The 19,270-nt window shown below is 40.0% G+C and overlaps 1 protein-coding gene across 5 annotated transcripts in view; it reads right to left on the bottom strand.

The window, feature by feature from the left end:
* Positions 1-19,270, bottom strand: part of TMC1 (transmembrane channel like 1) — a 241,737-nt gene that overhangs the window by 41,694 nt on the left and 180,773 nt on the right. For all 5 annotated transcript variants that reach the window (XM_019736716.2, XM_074330564.1, XM_019736715.2 and 2 more), the window contains 3 exons: positions 16,104-16,210; positions 13,292-13,390; positions 704-846 (listed from right to left, as the gene is read on the bottom strand). In XM_019736716.2, the coding sequence (XP_019592275.1) occupies positions 704-846; positions 13,292-13,390; positions 16,104-16,210 (349 nt within the window). The remainder of the gene's footprint in view (positions 1-703; positions 847-13,291; positions 13,391-16,103; positions 16,211-19,270) is intronic.

The raw sequence follows: 19,270 nt of genomic DNA, 5'->3' as shown, positions 1-19,270 counted from the left end.
TAAGCTAGTTCAGAAAATTGGCTAAAGGATAGATTATTCATAGCTCCAAATGACTGTGTTAGGTTTCTGCAGTGTCTTTAAGGGGAAAATTAGAAATATATTTCAGTCAGGGGGAAAAATGAACTGCTGTTTCATCAGTTCCCCCATGAAATTCTTCCTCATGCTCTAATAAATCCTTTTCCAAGACAGGCCATGATTATGCGGTTGATCATGACAGTTTTGTTGGGGGCCATTTGTTTTTGCTGTCTTATGTAGCTGAAATTTTTTGGATGAGTGATTATTCTGGCTTTTTTAAAAAAATGAACAGAGAACAACAGATTCTGCCTGTTGAACTGATTCTGCAAGTCACAAACCTCTCTGCACCCAAAAAAGAGGGGTCAGCAGCTGTTTCCCTGTCTTGTTTGCAACATTGATTTATACTTTAAAGTATAAAAAGGCACATTTAAAAAAGAAGCTTCAACGTAGGATAGGCATGCAACTACTATCAGTGCAGCCCAGTGAGATGACCCAAAGGCCTGTGCTTGTATTCAACCCTTTGTTTGAAGGATGTCATGATATTATATTAGTGTCAGTATTAAAACATTTTATCTCATAGACTCGGCATCCTCTAAACATGAAACAGGAAAAAAAACAAAATGATATCCCTTCTCCCGTTTGATTCCAGAAATCATTGCTTGCTTCCCAAGAGACCAATGAAACTTACGCTTTAAGGACAACCAGAAAGCTGTATCCAATGCACGCGAGCCCCACTAGAAAATAGGAGAGTGGCAATCTGAAATTCAGCACTCCAATTGTTCGTTGATTGTTGTAGTAGCCATAGAAGAGGACAGAGTATTGCGCTAAACCCTAAAATCCAACAAGAAAGCCACTTAGCAGATGTTGTAAACATCAACTTAAAGAACGAAATATCGGCATTTAAGAGGAATAACAAAATGACATTAATTTTCAAACTTGGGAGTTGGCACTGACACCGGCCCCACTGTTTGTGCTTCACAGAGTGAATGTTTCAGCTGCCACATTCATTGGCAGCTTCTTGGTTTACTTGAAATTCAGGGACTTCTAAATAGACCACATTTTTAATCAAGTATAGGTTTGCTCAACTGTGGAGCCATTACCATGAAATGCCCACTGATTAAAACATCCAAACACACTTCACGGTGTCGTTAGATTTACAGTTTCCAGAGCTTAATACTGGGGGGAGGATCTGAAACAGGCTTCCTCAGTGTGTTATGGCAGGTGTCCACTCCCAGTCACCTGAGCCACAGTTGGATTGGTTCTCCTAAACCACAGAAGCCATGTCTTACCTCAGGCAAGAAACAGGTGAGATGACATTGGAACCAATTTGCACAACCTTCTATTCATGGAGACTACTACAGTATTCTCCCATCACAAGCATGTTTATTCATGTAATTACATGCTCCCTCCTAAAAGTTATCTACTGGGGTTGGAATCACCATTTCCCAACATTGGCTTATTCTGATGCTGCTTCCTTTATAGTATTCTTCATATTCATTGTGTTTTTCACTCTCAGCATTGAAGCATTGTTTCCGTATTACTGTATATCTACTTCCCCAGCTTCTCTCTGACTTCATCTTTCTGGCAATAACTTAAAATGACTATGCTGTGGGAAACAAGGAGACACTAACTTGTCGATGTGGGGCTTCCTCTCGAGATCAAGTGAGTCACCCCTGAATCTTAGAAAATCCAGCTGGCTGACTTGAACATCATGTATAATAAGCCAGGGACTTTGAAGACTCCTGTTGAAGAAGGGAGGAATAGTGGGACAGGAAGGGTGGAAGAGGAGATTGGGAAGAGGAGGAAATGCCCTGGAAGCTAATTTCTAGAGGAAGAATGAAGAGAAGTAATTTAGAAAACTGTGTTAAACAAAGATTGTGCCTAACTCAAATTAGAGGCCGAGATCTGAGAAAATTATTGCTTTCAAAATTTGCAGCAATTTTTTTTTTAATACTCTGTAAAAATTAGCAGATCTAGAATACCTCGGAAGAGCTCATGGGTATAAGTAGGGTTGGGATAGGATGAGTGGGGTGTGGATAAAAACTAAAGTGCCTCCCTGCACCTCATCTGCCTGTGTCTGCATTTTTTTTTTTTTCAGCTCAAGAGAAAAATAAACCCAAAAGAAAATTTGGGGCTAAACAATGAGTGGGAACCTCAAAGAGGGGAAGCAAATGGGCTAATTTTGTGTCCAAGATAGGAAACCAAATAGACATGGATTGGCCAACTGCGCAAGACCCAGAAGAATAATCAGTGGCAGGCTTTCCCTATACTTGGTTCCAGGACATCTTTTACATTCATCAAGTTAAGGTTTCTGCTCCCTCTCATGTATTTTAAATCCAATCTCCTTCTACCCTGTCTAGAACAGTCAGACTGGCCCTGCTATCCCAGGGCAACAATAACAGAACCAGGTAGGTATAGGTACTAGACTACAGATATCCTGAACTGTTTATTTTTTTCCCCATAAGTATAACATATCATTTTCCAAACTCCTCTATTTGTCCTTGCATCTGACCCTTACCTCATTTCCTTGCTACCGCCCTGACACTGAGCGATAATGGTTGCAGGAATAATACCGATCAGTAAGTTTTGTTGAGCACTTAAGCATTTGCTGAACACCTTACTTCATCTCACAGAATCCTGAGAAGAATCCAATGAAGGTGATACTGTCAGGGGAAATACTTTTCCTCAACTCTTGATGTTCCCTTCCACGTGGAGAAGACCCATAAATGTAATACCTCCAGCCTTTCTCCATGGCCTCACGCTAGCCCCGGGGAGGAGAAAGTAATCTGAGAGCAGAGTGTGGATGAACAAATGGGGACGATGTGGATCACCTATCTTCCTCCACCTGAGAGAGCATACGTTGTGCTCTGCCCCTGCAGGGGGAAGCCTATCCTGGTTTAAGGTTGTTGGATACAAATGCCTGGCTGGGAAGCCCACTTACCCATAAAACGATACCACATTCTTTAATAACAGCTTTAACAATAATAAAGGTAACTTGTTGACCTCTACCTGTCTTACCCTTTGCCTTATTTTTGGTTAGATCACAACCTGGGTAGACAAGGGAAGGAGTGTTATTTCTCATCCCCTCTCCCTGTCCAACTCAGATGAAAAAACTGTCTTAGAGATGTGAAGTATCTTGTCCAAATTCACATAGCTTGTAAGTGACAGATCTTGAACTGGGTCTAATTCAAATCCAGTACCATTGTGCGATACTACTTCTCCTGTGCTTTCTTTGTCTACCAGGCCTTGTGTCATGCTGGTGCCTATACCCTCCCAGGAAAACAACGAAACAAGGAAACCCTATTAACCCAGCAGGGACTTTTAACCCATACCCCTGGACTGCTCCCTGGTGCTGCCAGGACTGCTTAGAAAGGACTTGGACACCCCGTTTGAAAACATTTCAGAGGGCCTCATCTCCACATGCGTACACATTAAAACCTGACATCTTTTTGCAATTCATAATGACAGTATTAAGATTAAAAGACACCTCAAAATAACATTGAAAGGAGAAAGGAGATATCTAACAAGCACCTGGTGAGTTTGTGAGGTTAGCACAATAGCTACTGGGGCAGCTAGCTCATTTGCTGTATGTACCATTCAATATATGTTCAATGGCTGGCACTTTATAACTATTAGATCACATCCAAAGTGGTAGGGTCCTGTTTTTTTTTGGGAATCCTGATTATTTTACAAAGTCTTCTTCAGTTTGCCTGTTACTACATATGCAGTCAAGTGTGTAAATGAAAAATGTACTATTGAGGAGCACAATTTCAAGGCTTTATCCAATCCATCTTGGGGGGCAGCTTTAAACATGAGTTGAAAGGCTTAAAAGAGGAACACCCCTCCCCTTCCACCCAGCCGGCCCACCACGCTCCACACATCTTTCCCTTTTCTTTAAAACTCCAACAGCAGACATCTGGAAGTGACTAAAATAGCAATGACTCCAAACCCAGCCAAGGTTCTATTCGGTTTCCATGTCAGCACGCTCGGCTTTCCCTGCGGGAGCTCTCTCCCACCCCAAAATCTGTGACAGAGAAACAACAGTCAGAGCCAAGTTTCAAATGAGCATAGAAAAGTCCTGTCCAACTCTGGGTTCCATGCTTCTGCATCATCTATTAAGACTCTCATTTCTATTCAAATGCTGCAGCTGGTCTAGGCTATAGTCACCAACACCTTTCCACAACAAAGAGAATCTTCTGATGGTATGGTCTCTAGGAAACAACTCATGTATTTATTTATATAACTAACAATTACTGACAACTTACTATTTGCCAAATACTACATACTTAGATTGAGTAGGAGACTGGATGATAGATGCCCTGAAAAGAGGTCTGAAAACCAAATACTCTCTTCTTAAGTATTTATCACCTAAAATAATATTAGAACTCCATTCCTTTGGTGTTTCTCATGACTATAAATAAATACTCACTCTGAAGAAAACACTCTCTCCCCAGGATGGTAAATGACTTTCATCATCCTTAACAACTCTCTCTAATTTGCAGTTATTATCAGACAATTACTTTGATTTAAAAAATCATGAAGTCAAAACTGATGGAAAAACAAAAAAATAGGACTTCTGAACCATGCCTGCTGAGGGTATGTGAAGCGGGAGTGGTACTACACAAGTTGGGGTGTATATTGACTTCTTTTCGAGTTGTTAACAGCCACTTACACCTTAGTGGTAAAAAAGCAAAGTTTCAAGTATAGATGAAAGGTAGGTGATATCACTTAATACAGGACAAAAGCAAGAAGTGAAAGGCTAACAACATCCGAAACAAAGCTCAACTAGCTTCATAAGAACAGCAGCTAACCTGGCACTTATGGGATACATGTTGAGATCTAGCCCATGTCCAGACCCTCCTTCTCCCCAATCTGAATCACCAAGCTTCCACCTCATTCTCTGCTCACCATTGAGTTTACTTTCCTTTTGCTTCAACCCAGATCCAGAGTTAGTAAACAGATATTACATGGCTCTTAGCAAGGGAGTGTGTCAGTTACAAAGAGGAAGCTAGGCTGAGTCTTAGCAGATCTAGTTTTCAGCACAGGGGATAAACTTCTACCTGTCAACAGACAGTGAATTCTGGCCCTCAAAAAGCTGTGAAGTAGACAGTTTCTTTTGCTGCCCATCTACATATTGGTGCCCTTGTCCTTCTTCCTCCTTCTCAGACAGGTGGCATTACTGCTGCCTCCTTCCCTTTGCTGCCTTGTAGATACCTTGCTCTCGCTATCAGGGAACCCGCTTCCTGTTTTCTTGTCCCTCCAAGAAATGGACATTTACATGAACTAAGTACTTGAGTATGCATTTAAAGAAAGACACATTTATGAGGCATCTACCATGTACCAGACATTGTGCTAATACTGTACAGACATTATCTCATTTAACACATGACAATGACATGTGCCATGATTTTACACATGACAATAAAAAGGCTCAGATTGGTTGTTAATATGTGCAGTTAATAGGCAGTATGTGGCAGGACTCAAAACCCCAGGTCTGTCTAAATCACATAACTTGAGTTCTTTTCATCATGCTACACTGCATTTTTAACTGCCAGCTTCTGTAAAAAGCACTTCCATTTGCCTTTTGTGCATGGTCCACAACTAACACTAATGGTGGGAATTCTAGATCCTATGCCTAATGCCCTATTCACAACTCACTCCACTTGGATATTCCACGGATCCTTAAACTTAGAACATTCCAACAATTTCCATCAAACTTGCTTCTTCCTCCTATCCCAGAGAATGGCACCATCAACTCACCCAGGCATCGCCACCAGAAACTTGGATATTTTCATTGTCTTCCCATTTCTACCCATAATTCACATGCAATCACTCACTAAGTTCTGTAGTTCCTGCCTCACTAACATATCTGATATTGATCCCTTCTCTGCACACCACTGCTAGTTAGAGGTCTCTCTGCTTCCATCTCACACCTAGTCCAACCAACCTCACCCCATAGTCACAAAGACTCTTCTAAAGGATAATTCTGACCATCCTACTTCAAAACCCTTGTGCTCTCCACTGCCTATCAAATAAAGTCTGACTCTTTTGCATAATGAATGAATCTGTCCTCCCTGATTAGACCCTCCTTTTTTTTGGGGGGGAGGTATAACACACTCATCTTTCACTACTCTACTGTCTCCCAAATACCAGCTTCACTGAATCACTAGTTGGTATTCAGTGCACAGCACCATTTTGTGCCTCTATGCCATTGTGCATACTGGTCTCTCTGCTTGGAATACTGTTCCCAGTTGCTCTACCCATTCTAGAGCCTAGTTTATTCCTATGTGTCCTTTAAATCTAGTTCAAGATGCCTCTGTAAATCCTTTACTGACCTCTAGACCAGAGCCAGTTGTTATGGGGAAATGGTTATTCCTGTCTCTCAGTATTTCCTTCAGGTGCACAGAGCTCCAACAGATGAAATATTCCCCAGTCCCTCCTCTACTTCTTCACTCACTCCACCACAACGGAAGTATAGTGACTTCTCTGATTAGTAAATTTCAAATAAATTAACTGGGCTTGCCTAGCTCAAATATAACCTTCTTCCTCTAGGAAATAAGCTGTCCCCAGGGTAAGTTGGACTAATCTGGGATTCCATATTAGCAGGACCATTTGGCTAAGAGTCCCAGATTGGTGCTCTAATTTGGTCTCTATTAATAATGAATGTGGAATTTTGATGCCCATCTGCTTCTTCTTCTCCAACAAATCATTCAGAACTGAAATGGGAAATGGAGTTACTGTTTACTGGGTCCTCTCAGGACTCTGGTAAACTCTGACACCGAATCCTCCCTCTATTATGCCTCCATGTGCCCAGGGCACATATCTGTTAGCTTGACACTGTCACATTGTATGGCACATCCGATTAGCCCATAAGCTCCCTGTGGACAGGGAATAATAATAGTTATCGTTTATTCCCAGCATCTGACATTCAATTGATGTTTGTGGAATGACTGAATGAAAAGAGAAGTTGCTTTCTGGTGGTCATTAGCAATCCTCAGTTAGTTTTAGTTCCTTTAAATTTTCAACTAAACCACTCTTTTCTGTTTTTCTGCTCCCTACTACCCATTTTAATAAAACAGAGTAAATCATTCAAGATAGTAACATGACAATAACAATCTCATGTTGGGATTTAATGAATCAAAACACCAAAAAAAAGTCTGAGAAACACTAAAGCTGGCAAAACTCCTTAATTTTTTCTAATGTCTAATTGCCTAAAACGCCTACAAAATGACACATCTCAGTGCTATAAAATGAGCTGCTGTGTATGATTTCTTCCCACATAGGAAAATTGGTCTTCTTTTGTTTCACAAAGTAGACATCAAAAGCATTCATTATGGGGGTTTGTTGTTCTTTGACTTCTGGACTTGCAAGGCTGCCCATTAGTTCTCTGAAGTCATGAAGAACAAAGTACTGTGAATTCATACATGAAAAGAAATGGGTGTTGTCATCTGGACACAGTTTATGCTGAGAATTACCTTAGCAGTATCTATTTAAGAAGTTTTTGAACAAATAAAACTAGTTTTTGAAAGTAGAGAAAATATTGAGACTACTTAGAAAAAAATGAACTATATTCAGTAATTTTCAATCCCATATAAGCAGCACACATTTTATTTCAAATATTTAAGATTCAAATATTCAAGATTCAAATATTCAAGTATAGTTCATAAACAAATAATATCTATTGGAGATACACTATTCTAGAAAATAGAATAAAGTTTTTACTGAATTGCTTTCAAATGTTTGCAAATTTAAATAATCTATTTGTCATAGCAGATGTACTGGACTCATGGTTTAGTGCTATTTGTATTATATAATATAATTTAATAGGTTGCAAGGTTCTAATCTAATTCAATCACTCACAGCCTTTAATCATTAGGCTGATAGCCAGTATTTAGATATCAGCAAATCCCTACCAGGTAAACTGAACTCTTCCAAACAATCTTAGTCTCTCACTTGATCATAATAATAAGACTCTTCCTTGGTCTCCTCACATTCATCTTGTCTTTCTCCAATCTTTTGAGTTTCTCAAAATCCAAGTCTGATAATGCCACTACCCACCCACCACCCAATTAAACTACTTTCAATTGCTCTGAGAAAAAAATAACTATCATGGCCTAGATTCTAGAAGGTCGCACATGGTTTGATACCTTTCTGTCTCTCCAATGCCATCTGCCCCTGACGCCTCTTCACATTCTCAGATCTCATTTCACTAGCTGTCATTCAGTCCCCTGAGTAAGGCAACCTTCTCTCAACACAGGGCCTTTGCACTTGCTGTTCTCATGACCCATAATACCTCTCCCTTCTGTCAAATTGGGAGCTTGTACTGACTCTTCAGAGCCCAATTCAAATGTTACTTTCTCAGAAAAACTTTTCCTATGATCCAGGTCAGGTTCCCTGCTATACATTCTCTTTATACCATTTACCTTTCTTTCACAGCACTTGGCACAGTTGCAAATACATTTATTTTTGTGATTATTTAATTCTCTACTAGACTTTAAGTGCTTGAGACCTTGTTGGGTATGGCTTACCTTTGCTTAATGCCTAGCACACTGCCTGGTACCTAGACAATGCTCAATAAATGCTTACTGAATTGATGAATAGAAGACTAATTTCTGTGATCATATTCAAAGAAGTGATGCTGTTTTCATGTTTGTAAGTATGGTACCAGGATCACAGGCATTCCAAATTTTGACAAAAAGAAAGCTCATCTTTGGTTTGGCAAGGTGCAGCTGGAGGAAGGTGCTAAAAACTAGAAGTTGTTGCCAAAGCAAAGAAAGCACTGGTAGGAATACAGACCCTAAGAAATCAGTTGTCTAAGTTTAAGAGGATAGAAGGATACCAAGAAAGCTAAAAGCAGACCCAGGAATCTTTCCTATCACAAGCTATAGATGTGTCACAAAGAAGTCCAGGAGTAACAGACTGAGGAGACTCTGAAGTAAGAGAAAGAACCTAGGATCTAGAACAGAATATAAAATGCCTCTCCTTTCAATCACACCTCATAAACCTTTGAATCTGCACTGGACCAGAGGGACCTGTGCTGGACATGAAGGAAATAAAGCACATATAGGAGTCAAGGATGGAAAGCCCATAGATATTGCCAGTCCCAATCCAGGTGCCTGAGCAGGCTCCCTCTTTGCTCAGTGAAGTCTTCAAAGGCGTCTTACTATGGATACAGATGAATACAGATGAGAAGATCTTCATCCCTTCCAATCTTACGATCTCTAGTTCAGGAAAGAGTCCTATCTCTGAGTGGACTCGGTAATCTACAAGCCCAAATTTGTCCCCAAAAGACTTAGCAGTCTGGCTTGGGGTGATACTTTTGCCCTCACCAAGAGATAGTTTATGATTTAGAGTTCAGTCTCTGCTGAGCTAGCCCTTGGCTAGGCTGCGACAATGGCTGTGGCAAAGAGGTCATGCTAATGTTGCTAGATAACAAGAACAGTAACAGCAACAGTTCTGATCTAAAATAGAGGAGCCAAGTCACAGTTTCAGAGCCAACAAACCCCTCTAGAAGTTATAAAGGTTGTGCTGCTCAGATCTCTTTCAAAAGACAGTTTCCAGCTGCCACCACTTTGGATAGATGACAAGAGATGATGATGTGTTCATCCTGAGACCACACACCCCTGGAGTCCTTCTGCCAGTTCCTCAGGTGAGGAATACTAGAGCCAGGTTATTCTTGAGTGATATGGGTTTCTTCCAACGAACATCCTTGCTTGGAGACTCACCATGAGCCTGGCTAAGACATCTTTCAGAACTGTACTGCTGCCTGAGACTCTTCCTACGCAATCTTCCTTCCCTCTCTCCTTCATGGGTGTCATACCTGCTTTGCCATTCGAAGACTCTCTCTTCCTACTCCTGCTCTTATTCCCCTTTCTCATTTATAGGCACTCCCCCATATTTCTCAGGAAACCTAAAATGAATCACCCATTCAAAAGGACTCTGAAAATAAAAATGCATCTGAACTGCTGAAATATTCCTAGAATATTTGAATTATGAAAGAAAATATGAATTATTCCATATGTGAATCACAAGAATTTCTCTCCTAAGTGTGACTGATACAGTAAGGGATGGAGAAACTTAGGACAATTGAGCTATGTCTGAAAGGAGACACTCTCCCTTTGGAAGAGCATTACTTAAAAGAACTGTTGATGCTGGAAAGACTGGAAACCAAACTGCTATTCGTTAACATTCAGAATGTCTGTGACAGTCCTTGAGGACAGACCTCAAGGAGGAGATGTGGCAAAAGTGGGCAGGGCAGAGGAACAGGCCTGGAATGATATGTTATAGATTAAAACAAAGAACTTGACATTAACGGAAGTCACATTTTAGTTTGAATTTCAGTGCCTCCTCTATATGTGCTGTCTTTGGCAAACTAACTTCTCTGAGTCCCAATTTCCTCAACTAAACAATGACTATTGATCCTCATCATGATGGGTTGTTATACAGTGGAATGTATGGGCCTGCTGAACACATTAATAGCTGTTTATTTTCCCCTCTTGCCCATGAGAGCTGCCCCCACCTCCGACAACTAAAAAGATCAGAAGAACACAGGAGGCAAAGCTGACTTGCCATTTATCCACATGTAATGCACAAAATGCCCTCAAGCTGGGAAGCTAGATCCTTTCACAGCTCAAATCTTTACCCTTATGATCTCACCGTCTGATATCAGCTCAAGCTCCTTCCAAATTCCACCTCAGTTCCTCCCTCTCTCTCCTTTACAAGAATATCAAAACTACAGTTTCTTCCTTTTTATCATTCCTACATCATTCTTGTGTTTCTGAGTAGCTTGTCAACACATACATCCTTTTTTATTGACTTAAACTCATTTTTCTAATTCTACTGAATTAACTGATACCATTTGTGCTAATTTGATTCATAAAATACATATTAGATAATTTCCCTATTTCTTATTCTTTTAATCAAATACATGTCCCCTTGATCAGTAAGGTCAATCACTAGGTGCTCAATAAAAGGATTAAAACTCTAGTGCTTTGTAAATGGTGACTTTGAGAAGACAAAAGACTGACCTAGCATATATCAAATGGTACTTATCTGCTATTAACTAATGTGAATTTAGATGAGTTGTGATATATGTCTATAAGTGACAGAATACTGAGCTTCCCATGCATTACTTCCAGGGGTGGGGGGCCCAGAGGAGAAGTTCCATCCTTCCAATATGAAGCTCAACAGAGAAGCAACTGCTCACAATGTCCCCTACCTTCACCCTATAGGTCTTCACCAAATTGGACCTGAGAGGGCTGTCAAGGGCAGTAATAAAATCCTGGGGAGCCTGTTATGGCCCCAAAACCCTCACTTCCTCATGTATTCACCTCCTAGACCCTCCCTTCCACTCCTGAATAGATCTCTTAAAGCCACCTTACTCTTCCTCTTTGGCAACTGACTAATATCTTTCAAATCTCAAGTGGACATTTTACCCAAAACTTTAAATTTCAGTTATTTGACAAATGCATATGTGCTTAAACTTCAGAAATCTGTCTAAAAGTCAAAAAGCCTTTTGTTATATTTTTAGTTCTTCCTTTCTCTGGTATGACTAAACGTCAGAAAATGTCAATGATATTACTAATTCTTATTCGTATTAACCAGACTGGAAGTTTATTATCTTGTTCATCAGAGGAAGAGAATGAGAAATCAAAATAGTTTCGGGGTGGCACAGTGATAAATTTTTTGAAATTTAAATTAGAGAGGGGGTGGGGAAAAGGTGGGGGTAGGAGAGAGATGAAATATGTGAAAGGTAATAGGAAGGAGAAATGAAAGGTAAGAAGTAAAAGCTAACTCAGAGTCCATCTCCTCTATGAAACCCCGACCTTCCCAAGCAAAATTAACAACCACTTCCTGGGAGCGCCCAGCATCTTTTTTTTTTTCTTTTTTCTAACTTAGTACATAATATGTTGTATACGCTTGTATACAAAAGTATGTGTATCCTTTTTTTGCTGTCATGAGTACCTTGAGGTCAAGAATCATGTCACATTCATCTTTGTAAAACCAGTGTATATTTATATTCAATAAATAAATGCTGATTTGAAATGAAAATTCCAACTGATGGGTGATATAAGATTCCAAATGCCACAAAGTGGGAGCTGTCAGTATGCCTTATAGCTTCCCTTGTTTACTCAGAGACTGGAAGTTTACATTTTTCTAGTACTGCTCACATAAATTAATTTCTATGGTTCTTATCTCAAGGCTCTACACATCCCCCCGCCCCCACCTCCCTATACTCAGGTTGGCAGTCAACAACATTCCTTAAGCCTCTATTGATTGAGCATTATAGCAAGGGATTCAAAGAAAATGTAGCTAATGTGTCCCTTCCCCTTTTTAGGAAGCTCACAATTTGGGGGGGGTAAGGGTAGAATTCAAAACAGCTGTGAAACAGGCATATTAACACCATGAACGTGAAGACTACTGTTTTTCTCTCCTCTCGTCATTCTCCAGTCCACATAAAATTGTATTCTCATTTGCTACTTTTCACAAATTCCTTGAATCATCAATTCTCCACTCTGTACCTTGCTACTTTCTCATCCTCTACACTTTCAAACATCTCCAATCTGGTCACAATTTTAAAAATGTGTGGAATTAAATAGATGTCACAGACTTGTACCACACTCCCAGATGATTTTTCAATGGGCTGGAATGAGTCTCTGCTATTACAATCAACTCCACTCAGGGGAGCTCAAAGAAGAATACTAATTTAGTACTACAGTGGAATGATGCTTATTTGGGTACCACAATCAAGTCATCCTCGTTTTAGTATTATTTAGAAGTCAGAATTTAGTATTGCTTAGTATTTAATATTTAGTTTTATTTAGTATTGACTATTCAGTAATACTAAATAGCCTTGTTTAGGAAGTGAAAAGGTTAATATGCAATGTAAAAGCTCAGATTTCTTAAGACTCCCAACAAGATTTTCGCAAAAGCACATTTGCAAACTCTTCCCTTATTCTTTTCCAAAGTCAGAGATAAGAATATTGTTTGAAGTCTTTGAACCTGAGCTTACCCATCATTCAGTAATCTATATTCCCATTTAACCATATTATCATATTCTCAAATCCTATTCACTTTTTTCTTTCCCTTCCTCTCTCCCTCCCTCTCTCCCTCCCTCCCTTTTTTTTCTTTCTTTTCTTCTTTCTTTCATTGTTTTTAAACAGGGCAGAAACATCTCTCTTAAGACCTTCACCCAGCCCCAGAAGAGGATGCCACAGAGTTTCAGAATAAGGAAAAAATGAATCCTCCTACAACACAGTTGTGTGGAGACACTTACATTGAAGTCGTACAACACGCCAAAGTTCGCGGCAGAATCCTCTTCAGCTCTGGGAACTGTTTTTCTAGGTATAGTGCCATATGGCAAACCCCAGAGGTACTATATGGAGAAGCAAAGAAAGCAGTTAACAATTGGAAACAAAGTCTGAACCACACATGTGATCACAAATGGTTTTGTTTAAAAGCACTTCTGAAGCCTTTTCATGAGGACTCTGTGGATCTCCATGTGGGGTCCCATTTTCTGGGAATCAACTAAATTCAGAATTAAGAACAAAGGGAGTGCTAAGGACCCTGCATTCTGAGTTCAGTGGACCACCAGCAGTTGGGCCAACCACAGTGCCCAGAAGGCTACCCTCCACCACCTTCAAACTGGTCTCATCTAGGGAAGGTCTGGAAAGGAGAGAGGTAGCCTTTGGGGGACTATAATGTTCTAGTAAACCATACTACCCACATCTTCATATAGGGTGGGGGTGGAGGAAGAATACCTCATGTCAAGGAAAAGAGTCCTTAAGAGAATCAGTCAGACAATTTGAGGGTGGCAGTAAGAGGGAAGACTGCACCCTGATTATCCTATGTTTCATCACTAACTCAGGTTTACTGCCCTGATCTTCTGCTATGAGTTTAGAAGAAAAGTTATTAGCGGTGGAGCCAGCCAGTAAGGGAGGGAGAATAGTATAGTAGGAACCTTGGTGAGAACTGAAAAAAAGTACCCCTCTAGCTCCAGGGCAGGCACACAGCTTGCCAAGCAGATGTTGCTTCTTATGCAAGATGAAAACTTCCCGTCCCGGGGCTGAAGGATGAACGTGGATGGAAGCCTGACTGCAGAGCCTGATGGTCAAAGGCTAAAAATCAGGTCCGACTCCCTCTCCCCACACAAGCTGTACTGCAGCCCCTCTGGCTTCCTGGGACTGAACAGAACAGGGGGTGAGTCCACCCAAGCTACCTTACCCTAAAGTTGGGGGCCACAGAGGATAGAGGAGATTAGGCCTCAAGCTTGCCCAGGGACATCAGAACTTTGGGCAAAAGAGCCCACGTATCAGGGGAACACTGAGTGAGGCTGATGGGTTGAGGCAGCTAAAAAGTGAAGGCTTGTTACCAGGAGGTGACCAGGCCTGGCCTCTGGTGGTTCTGTAAAGTTAACACGCAGGGTGCCCGTCCTCTTGGTTCTTTTGTTGGAGTTGGTAATCATTGCCCAGAAAAAAGGATGCCCCTTGGCATCTAACACTACCTATAAAAAAGCACCTAAAGCCGTTATGCTTCCTAATTCTAGGAATACATCCAAATGAACACATATTAGCTTCCTCCACTACGTACTATGAGGCATTCTGCAATTTTCCAGTTGCAAAGAATTAACTACAACCTTTCATTTCCTCCACAAGGAGGCAGCATGGTGTGGAGGAAAGAGTAAATGCAGCTGATAAAACTCCATGTAGGAGTGCCATAGTGGCTAGGGTTGAAGTTTCAGGTTTCCTTAGAGGGATGAGCAAAAATAAGCTGGGGTTACTTTGAAACAGATAAAATATGTACGTTCTGCTGCAGGTGTTTGCTTTGAAGATGAACTTATAAAGGACTTCTGATCTATGTCCACCTTCTTCTATGAGCCAGAGAGCTGCAAAACCTCCAGAATTATCTCAGTGATTATAAAACTAGTGGATTAGGGTGCAAAATCTTTGTACAAAGGATAGAATCATGAATCCTAATCCCAGATCAACTTCAAGAAAACCAACAAAACTCACTCTGAGACGTTAGCTAAATCCAAAAAGCATTATGTGACTCAGTTTTCATATATTTTAAATGGGAGAAGAAACTCTTTTATAGTCTACCTCATACATGTGTTGTGAGGCTCATTAAGTAAAAGCAGTGGAAGTGCTTTGCACTATGAAAAGCCCCAACCTCTTTATGAATGTAAGGCACTATGAGTATTATTATGCTAATGGAGAGTCTTAAGACAGAAACTGGCCCCGATTCAAAACCAAGGGGATAAAGACACTCAGAACACCAAGTTTTGGCTGTTGTCAATACTGTATTGAACAAACCGGCTTCGAAATATTGGTACCTGAAAAAAGACGCTTTGTAAGTTAAATAAAGCCTAACCCCATTTTTGTACGGTAAGCATCCAAAGAGGTCAGGCTCATTTAACTTCATGTGGGTGAGGGACCTACCTCAATCTCGTTTCTGGGCCTTAGCCTATCCTCCCCACATCAGCTCAGCATTTTGCCCCCTTCTTCAATCTGGACCCACTCTCTGTTTTCTTCTCCTTTCTGACCTTGGTCCTAAGCACCCCCTGCCCCCACTAGGTAGAGGTGTGTGTGTGTGTGTGTGTGTGTGTGTGTGTGTGTGTATGTGGCACGCACATGCTATCTTACTTTATATGAGAAAAAAATCTCTAACTTTTTGTTTCTTTAGTGTAGAGAAGCTGAATGCTTTGGTTGTAGTAAGCATTTCTTTCAAACCAAACTTGGCAAAATAAAGAAATACAACTCACAAGGTGTCAAAGCCTTGCTCTTGGGCAATTAATATTTGGGCACAGGGAATCTGACAGAAGCTATGAACCTTCCCATATAGAAATGTACATGCAAACATACACATGCCATTTTATATACAATTTCAGGAGCCTCATGCACCCTTTGGAGCAAGGATTAGGACTTTTGGCCTTCGGGCACCATTTTGAAGATGAACAAATACTGTGACTCTAAGAATGGATGTAGCCAGTTAGTCATTGTACTCTTAAAGGGAAAAGAGCTTCTCTAGGAGAATTGTCACTTGAGAAACTTGTTGCAGCATGTTTTGTAAACTGGAAGTTAGAGTCTTACCTCTGGCAACATGACGAGGCTAAATGTCAGGATGAAGAGAACCATATTTACTCCATACATCCATCTCATGAAGATGAAGTATGAGGCCACCGATGAACCAAATTGACCTAGTAAAAAGAAAATAAAAACGGTTGAAAGGACAAAGCAAAACAAAAGCTGTCTTGGTGACTTCCAAAATAAATAAGCTCATTGCAACACATTACTTCTTTTCACCTATACAGTCTCTAGCGCTCTTCTTTTTCAATCTAGGTAGAGACAGTGTAACTTAGTCATGATGGAAGTCATAGAGAATGATTATGACCTAAGCCTTTAGAGTCCATCCAAGGAAAAACTGCCTTTTGCTTAGCAGCTAGGATTGCCATCTGAAGAGCCCATTTTATTCCTTGAGCTAACACAGTTAAATGAGGAAATACATACATAAAGTGGTTACTACAGTTCCTGGCCAGTGGTTAGCTATCATTATAATTATATTAGCTGCACTTTTCCCCCCTTTTCCTCAGGCAAACCATACTCTTCTCAAAAAAGTTTACCATATCTCTTATGGAGAGTTAACCTAGAGGCCATCTTGTGCTGTTTCCCCACATTCCTGGCATTTTATAAGTATAGTGTAGAAACTGAAGTTCGTTCATTCACTCCACACACTTTTACTAAATATATTCTGTCAGGAATTATCTTAGACATGAAACACAATGTCACAGACAGAGTTACTGTCTTAATGCAACTTACATTTTAGTGCGGTGTGACAACAAAAAATATGTGGGAGTTTAAAAATTAAAAAAAGAAATACATATTTATAATATATCATGCATATGATATGTTCTATATATCATATATTACATATCATATATTCTACTATATATCACATATTATGTATGTACTATGTATATAATATATATATATATTCGTGTGGAGCAAATTGCAGCCTCTGCTTACTAAGATGAGGCCGTGCTCACATGCGAGTCACATCTCTATTTCTGGAACTTAGTCTATTCTTTAGGTACCATCTTACTTATTCCCATAACACAGCAGCAGTTTTTATAGACACTTGAAATCAATGTCTAAGTGGACATTTTAAAAGAAACCAATTATATTGAAGTCTGATTATTTGGAGTCATTTCACTTTGTAGAAGGGTGCAGCGTTCTACAAGAGTTCTAAAAGAGTGTGTTTTTGATAAACATACTCCCCAGGTTCTGTAACCAGATGCACTGGCCCGTCTGCAGAAAGGCTAAAGCAGATCTGTCCTTCTTAGGACATCTGATCATTCACCTGGCTCCCAGTGATTTCACACTGTTTCATGGCTGTTATCTATGTTCTCTGGTAACGACTACCTGAGGACTGCCTCAGCCAGGTTCACTCTCTCATGTTTTATTGAAAGCAGTGGACTTCCAGCTTGTTGGTCATTACAGTTACTCATTAGCTGGAGGAGAACCTTGTCTCTACATATCTAGGGAAAGTTCTTCCCTGAAAATGCACTTGCAATCCTCTGGTATAGAGTCCCAAGCATAGGATACTGATCCTTCCTTCTTTCCTTCCTTCCTTCCTTCCCTCTTTCCTTCCTTCTTTCCTTCCCTCTTTCCTTCCTTCCTTCCTTCCTTCCTTCCTTCCTTCCTTCCCTTTCCTCTCTCCCTCCCTTTTCCCCCTCTCTTCCTTCCTTCTCTCCTTCCTTCCCTCCTTCTTTCCTCCCTCTCTCTCTTCCTTCCTTCCTCTTCTAATTAGCACCACAGCCTACTCTCTCCAAGCCCCCAATACACAATTCCAGGCAAATGAGTTTCTTAAGTTAAATATAGAGTGCAAATATACCTAAAGGTAAAAAAGAAGAGTTAATTAAATGTTTCAGGAAGTATCCCCTCCCCCACATATAATCCATATTCATTACGGATGAAATATACTTTAGACTCCAAAGTTTCCAAACTCTAGTTTTCACACTTGAAAGTAGCTTCACAACAATTTTATTTGGAAATACAGAAATGACACCTATTTTCCTTACTGAATCCTAAGTGCAAAGAAAATGAATTGCAGGAAAATAGATTTCATGAAAACCAGAGTAACTGTAGGAAAGACCCAGACACAGGCCAAAACAAAAAACACGTAACACAGAAAACAATGTTCCTGTCTATGACACTTACCAATGGCAGACAGGCAAGAACGACAATAAAACAAACAAAGATCTTAAAGGAGAGAAAACAAATCAACTGGTTGACATTAAAGCTCCATTGGACCTTTCCCTGTCTCAACACAAAAATGAAAAAGAAATCTTCCCTCTTATGTCCATTTATCCTCGCAGTTCTCTCCTGCTAGAGGTTGTTGACTAAAACTGGCATTCACTAAAAACAGAAATCTTACTATAGTATGGCTAAAAGTGCATGATTTTAAAAAAGCCATTTCCGTGTGCTTAGTCTCTTAGAAAAAAATTTATTCTTGTAAACAACAAGAACGAGCAATAATAATAGTAATAATAATAATAGCTTACGCTGTCTTGATAGTCAGTTATGTGTACTAAGAAACTCATTTTACTGGAATCTGGCAAGGTTAACTATTATTAGTTCCACTGTGTGGATGGGGAATTAAAAACTTGAACACAGACTAAACCAAGACTTCATTAGTAATAATAATAGCTACGATTTAATGAATCTTTGTTTCAGACACCTATTTGATCTCTGCATGTTAATTCATTTAACTATCATCAAATCTCTGCAAAAAGGGTATTATTGTATTCCCATCTTATAAAGACTTAGGCCCATAGGTTGCACAGCTAGTAAACGATGGATCCAGGGTTACATAGGTAGTTACACAGGTAGCAAATGATGGAGCCAAGTGGTATTGATCTACAAGTGTTTGAATCCAAATCTAGATCTCTCCTAACCATAGTGCTATACTGCTCCTCAAGTAGAATCATACTTTAATTTATAAAAACTATGCTATATAGAATAAATATGCAATGAATGTATGTGTCTGAAAGGATGCAGATAATGTTCATTAATCAGCTACAGCTGGTCAAATTCACACATTTGGATGGTACGCATGAATGACTAGTTCTTGTTTTTTTCTTTAATCTAACTGATACCATGTTGTTTCCATAGTGAATTACTGATATGCTAAAACAGAGTCTTTGGCATGTATTAATGCGAGGCCTTAAGCTTATACAACATTCTTGTTCCTGAATTTT

The sequence above is a fragment of the Rhinolophus sinicus genome, linkage group LG04 (genome assembly GCF_036562045.2).
Source record: "Rhinolophus sinicus isolate RSC01 linkage group LG04, ASM3656204v1, whole genome shotgun sequence".
Taxonomy (NCBI): Eukaryota; Metazoa; Chordata; class Mammalia; order Chiroptera; family Rhinolophidae; genus Rhinolophus; species Rhinolophus sinicus.
The sequence above is the reverse complement of the archived record's forward strand: the minus strand, read 5'-3'. Positions and strand labels throughout refer to the sequence as shown.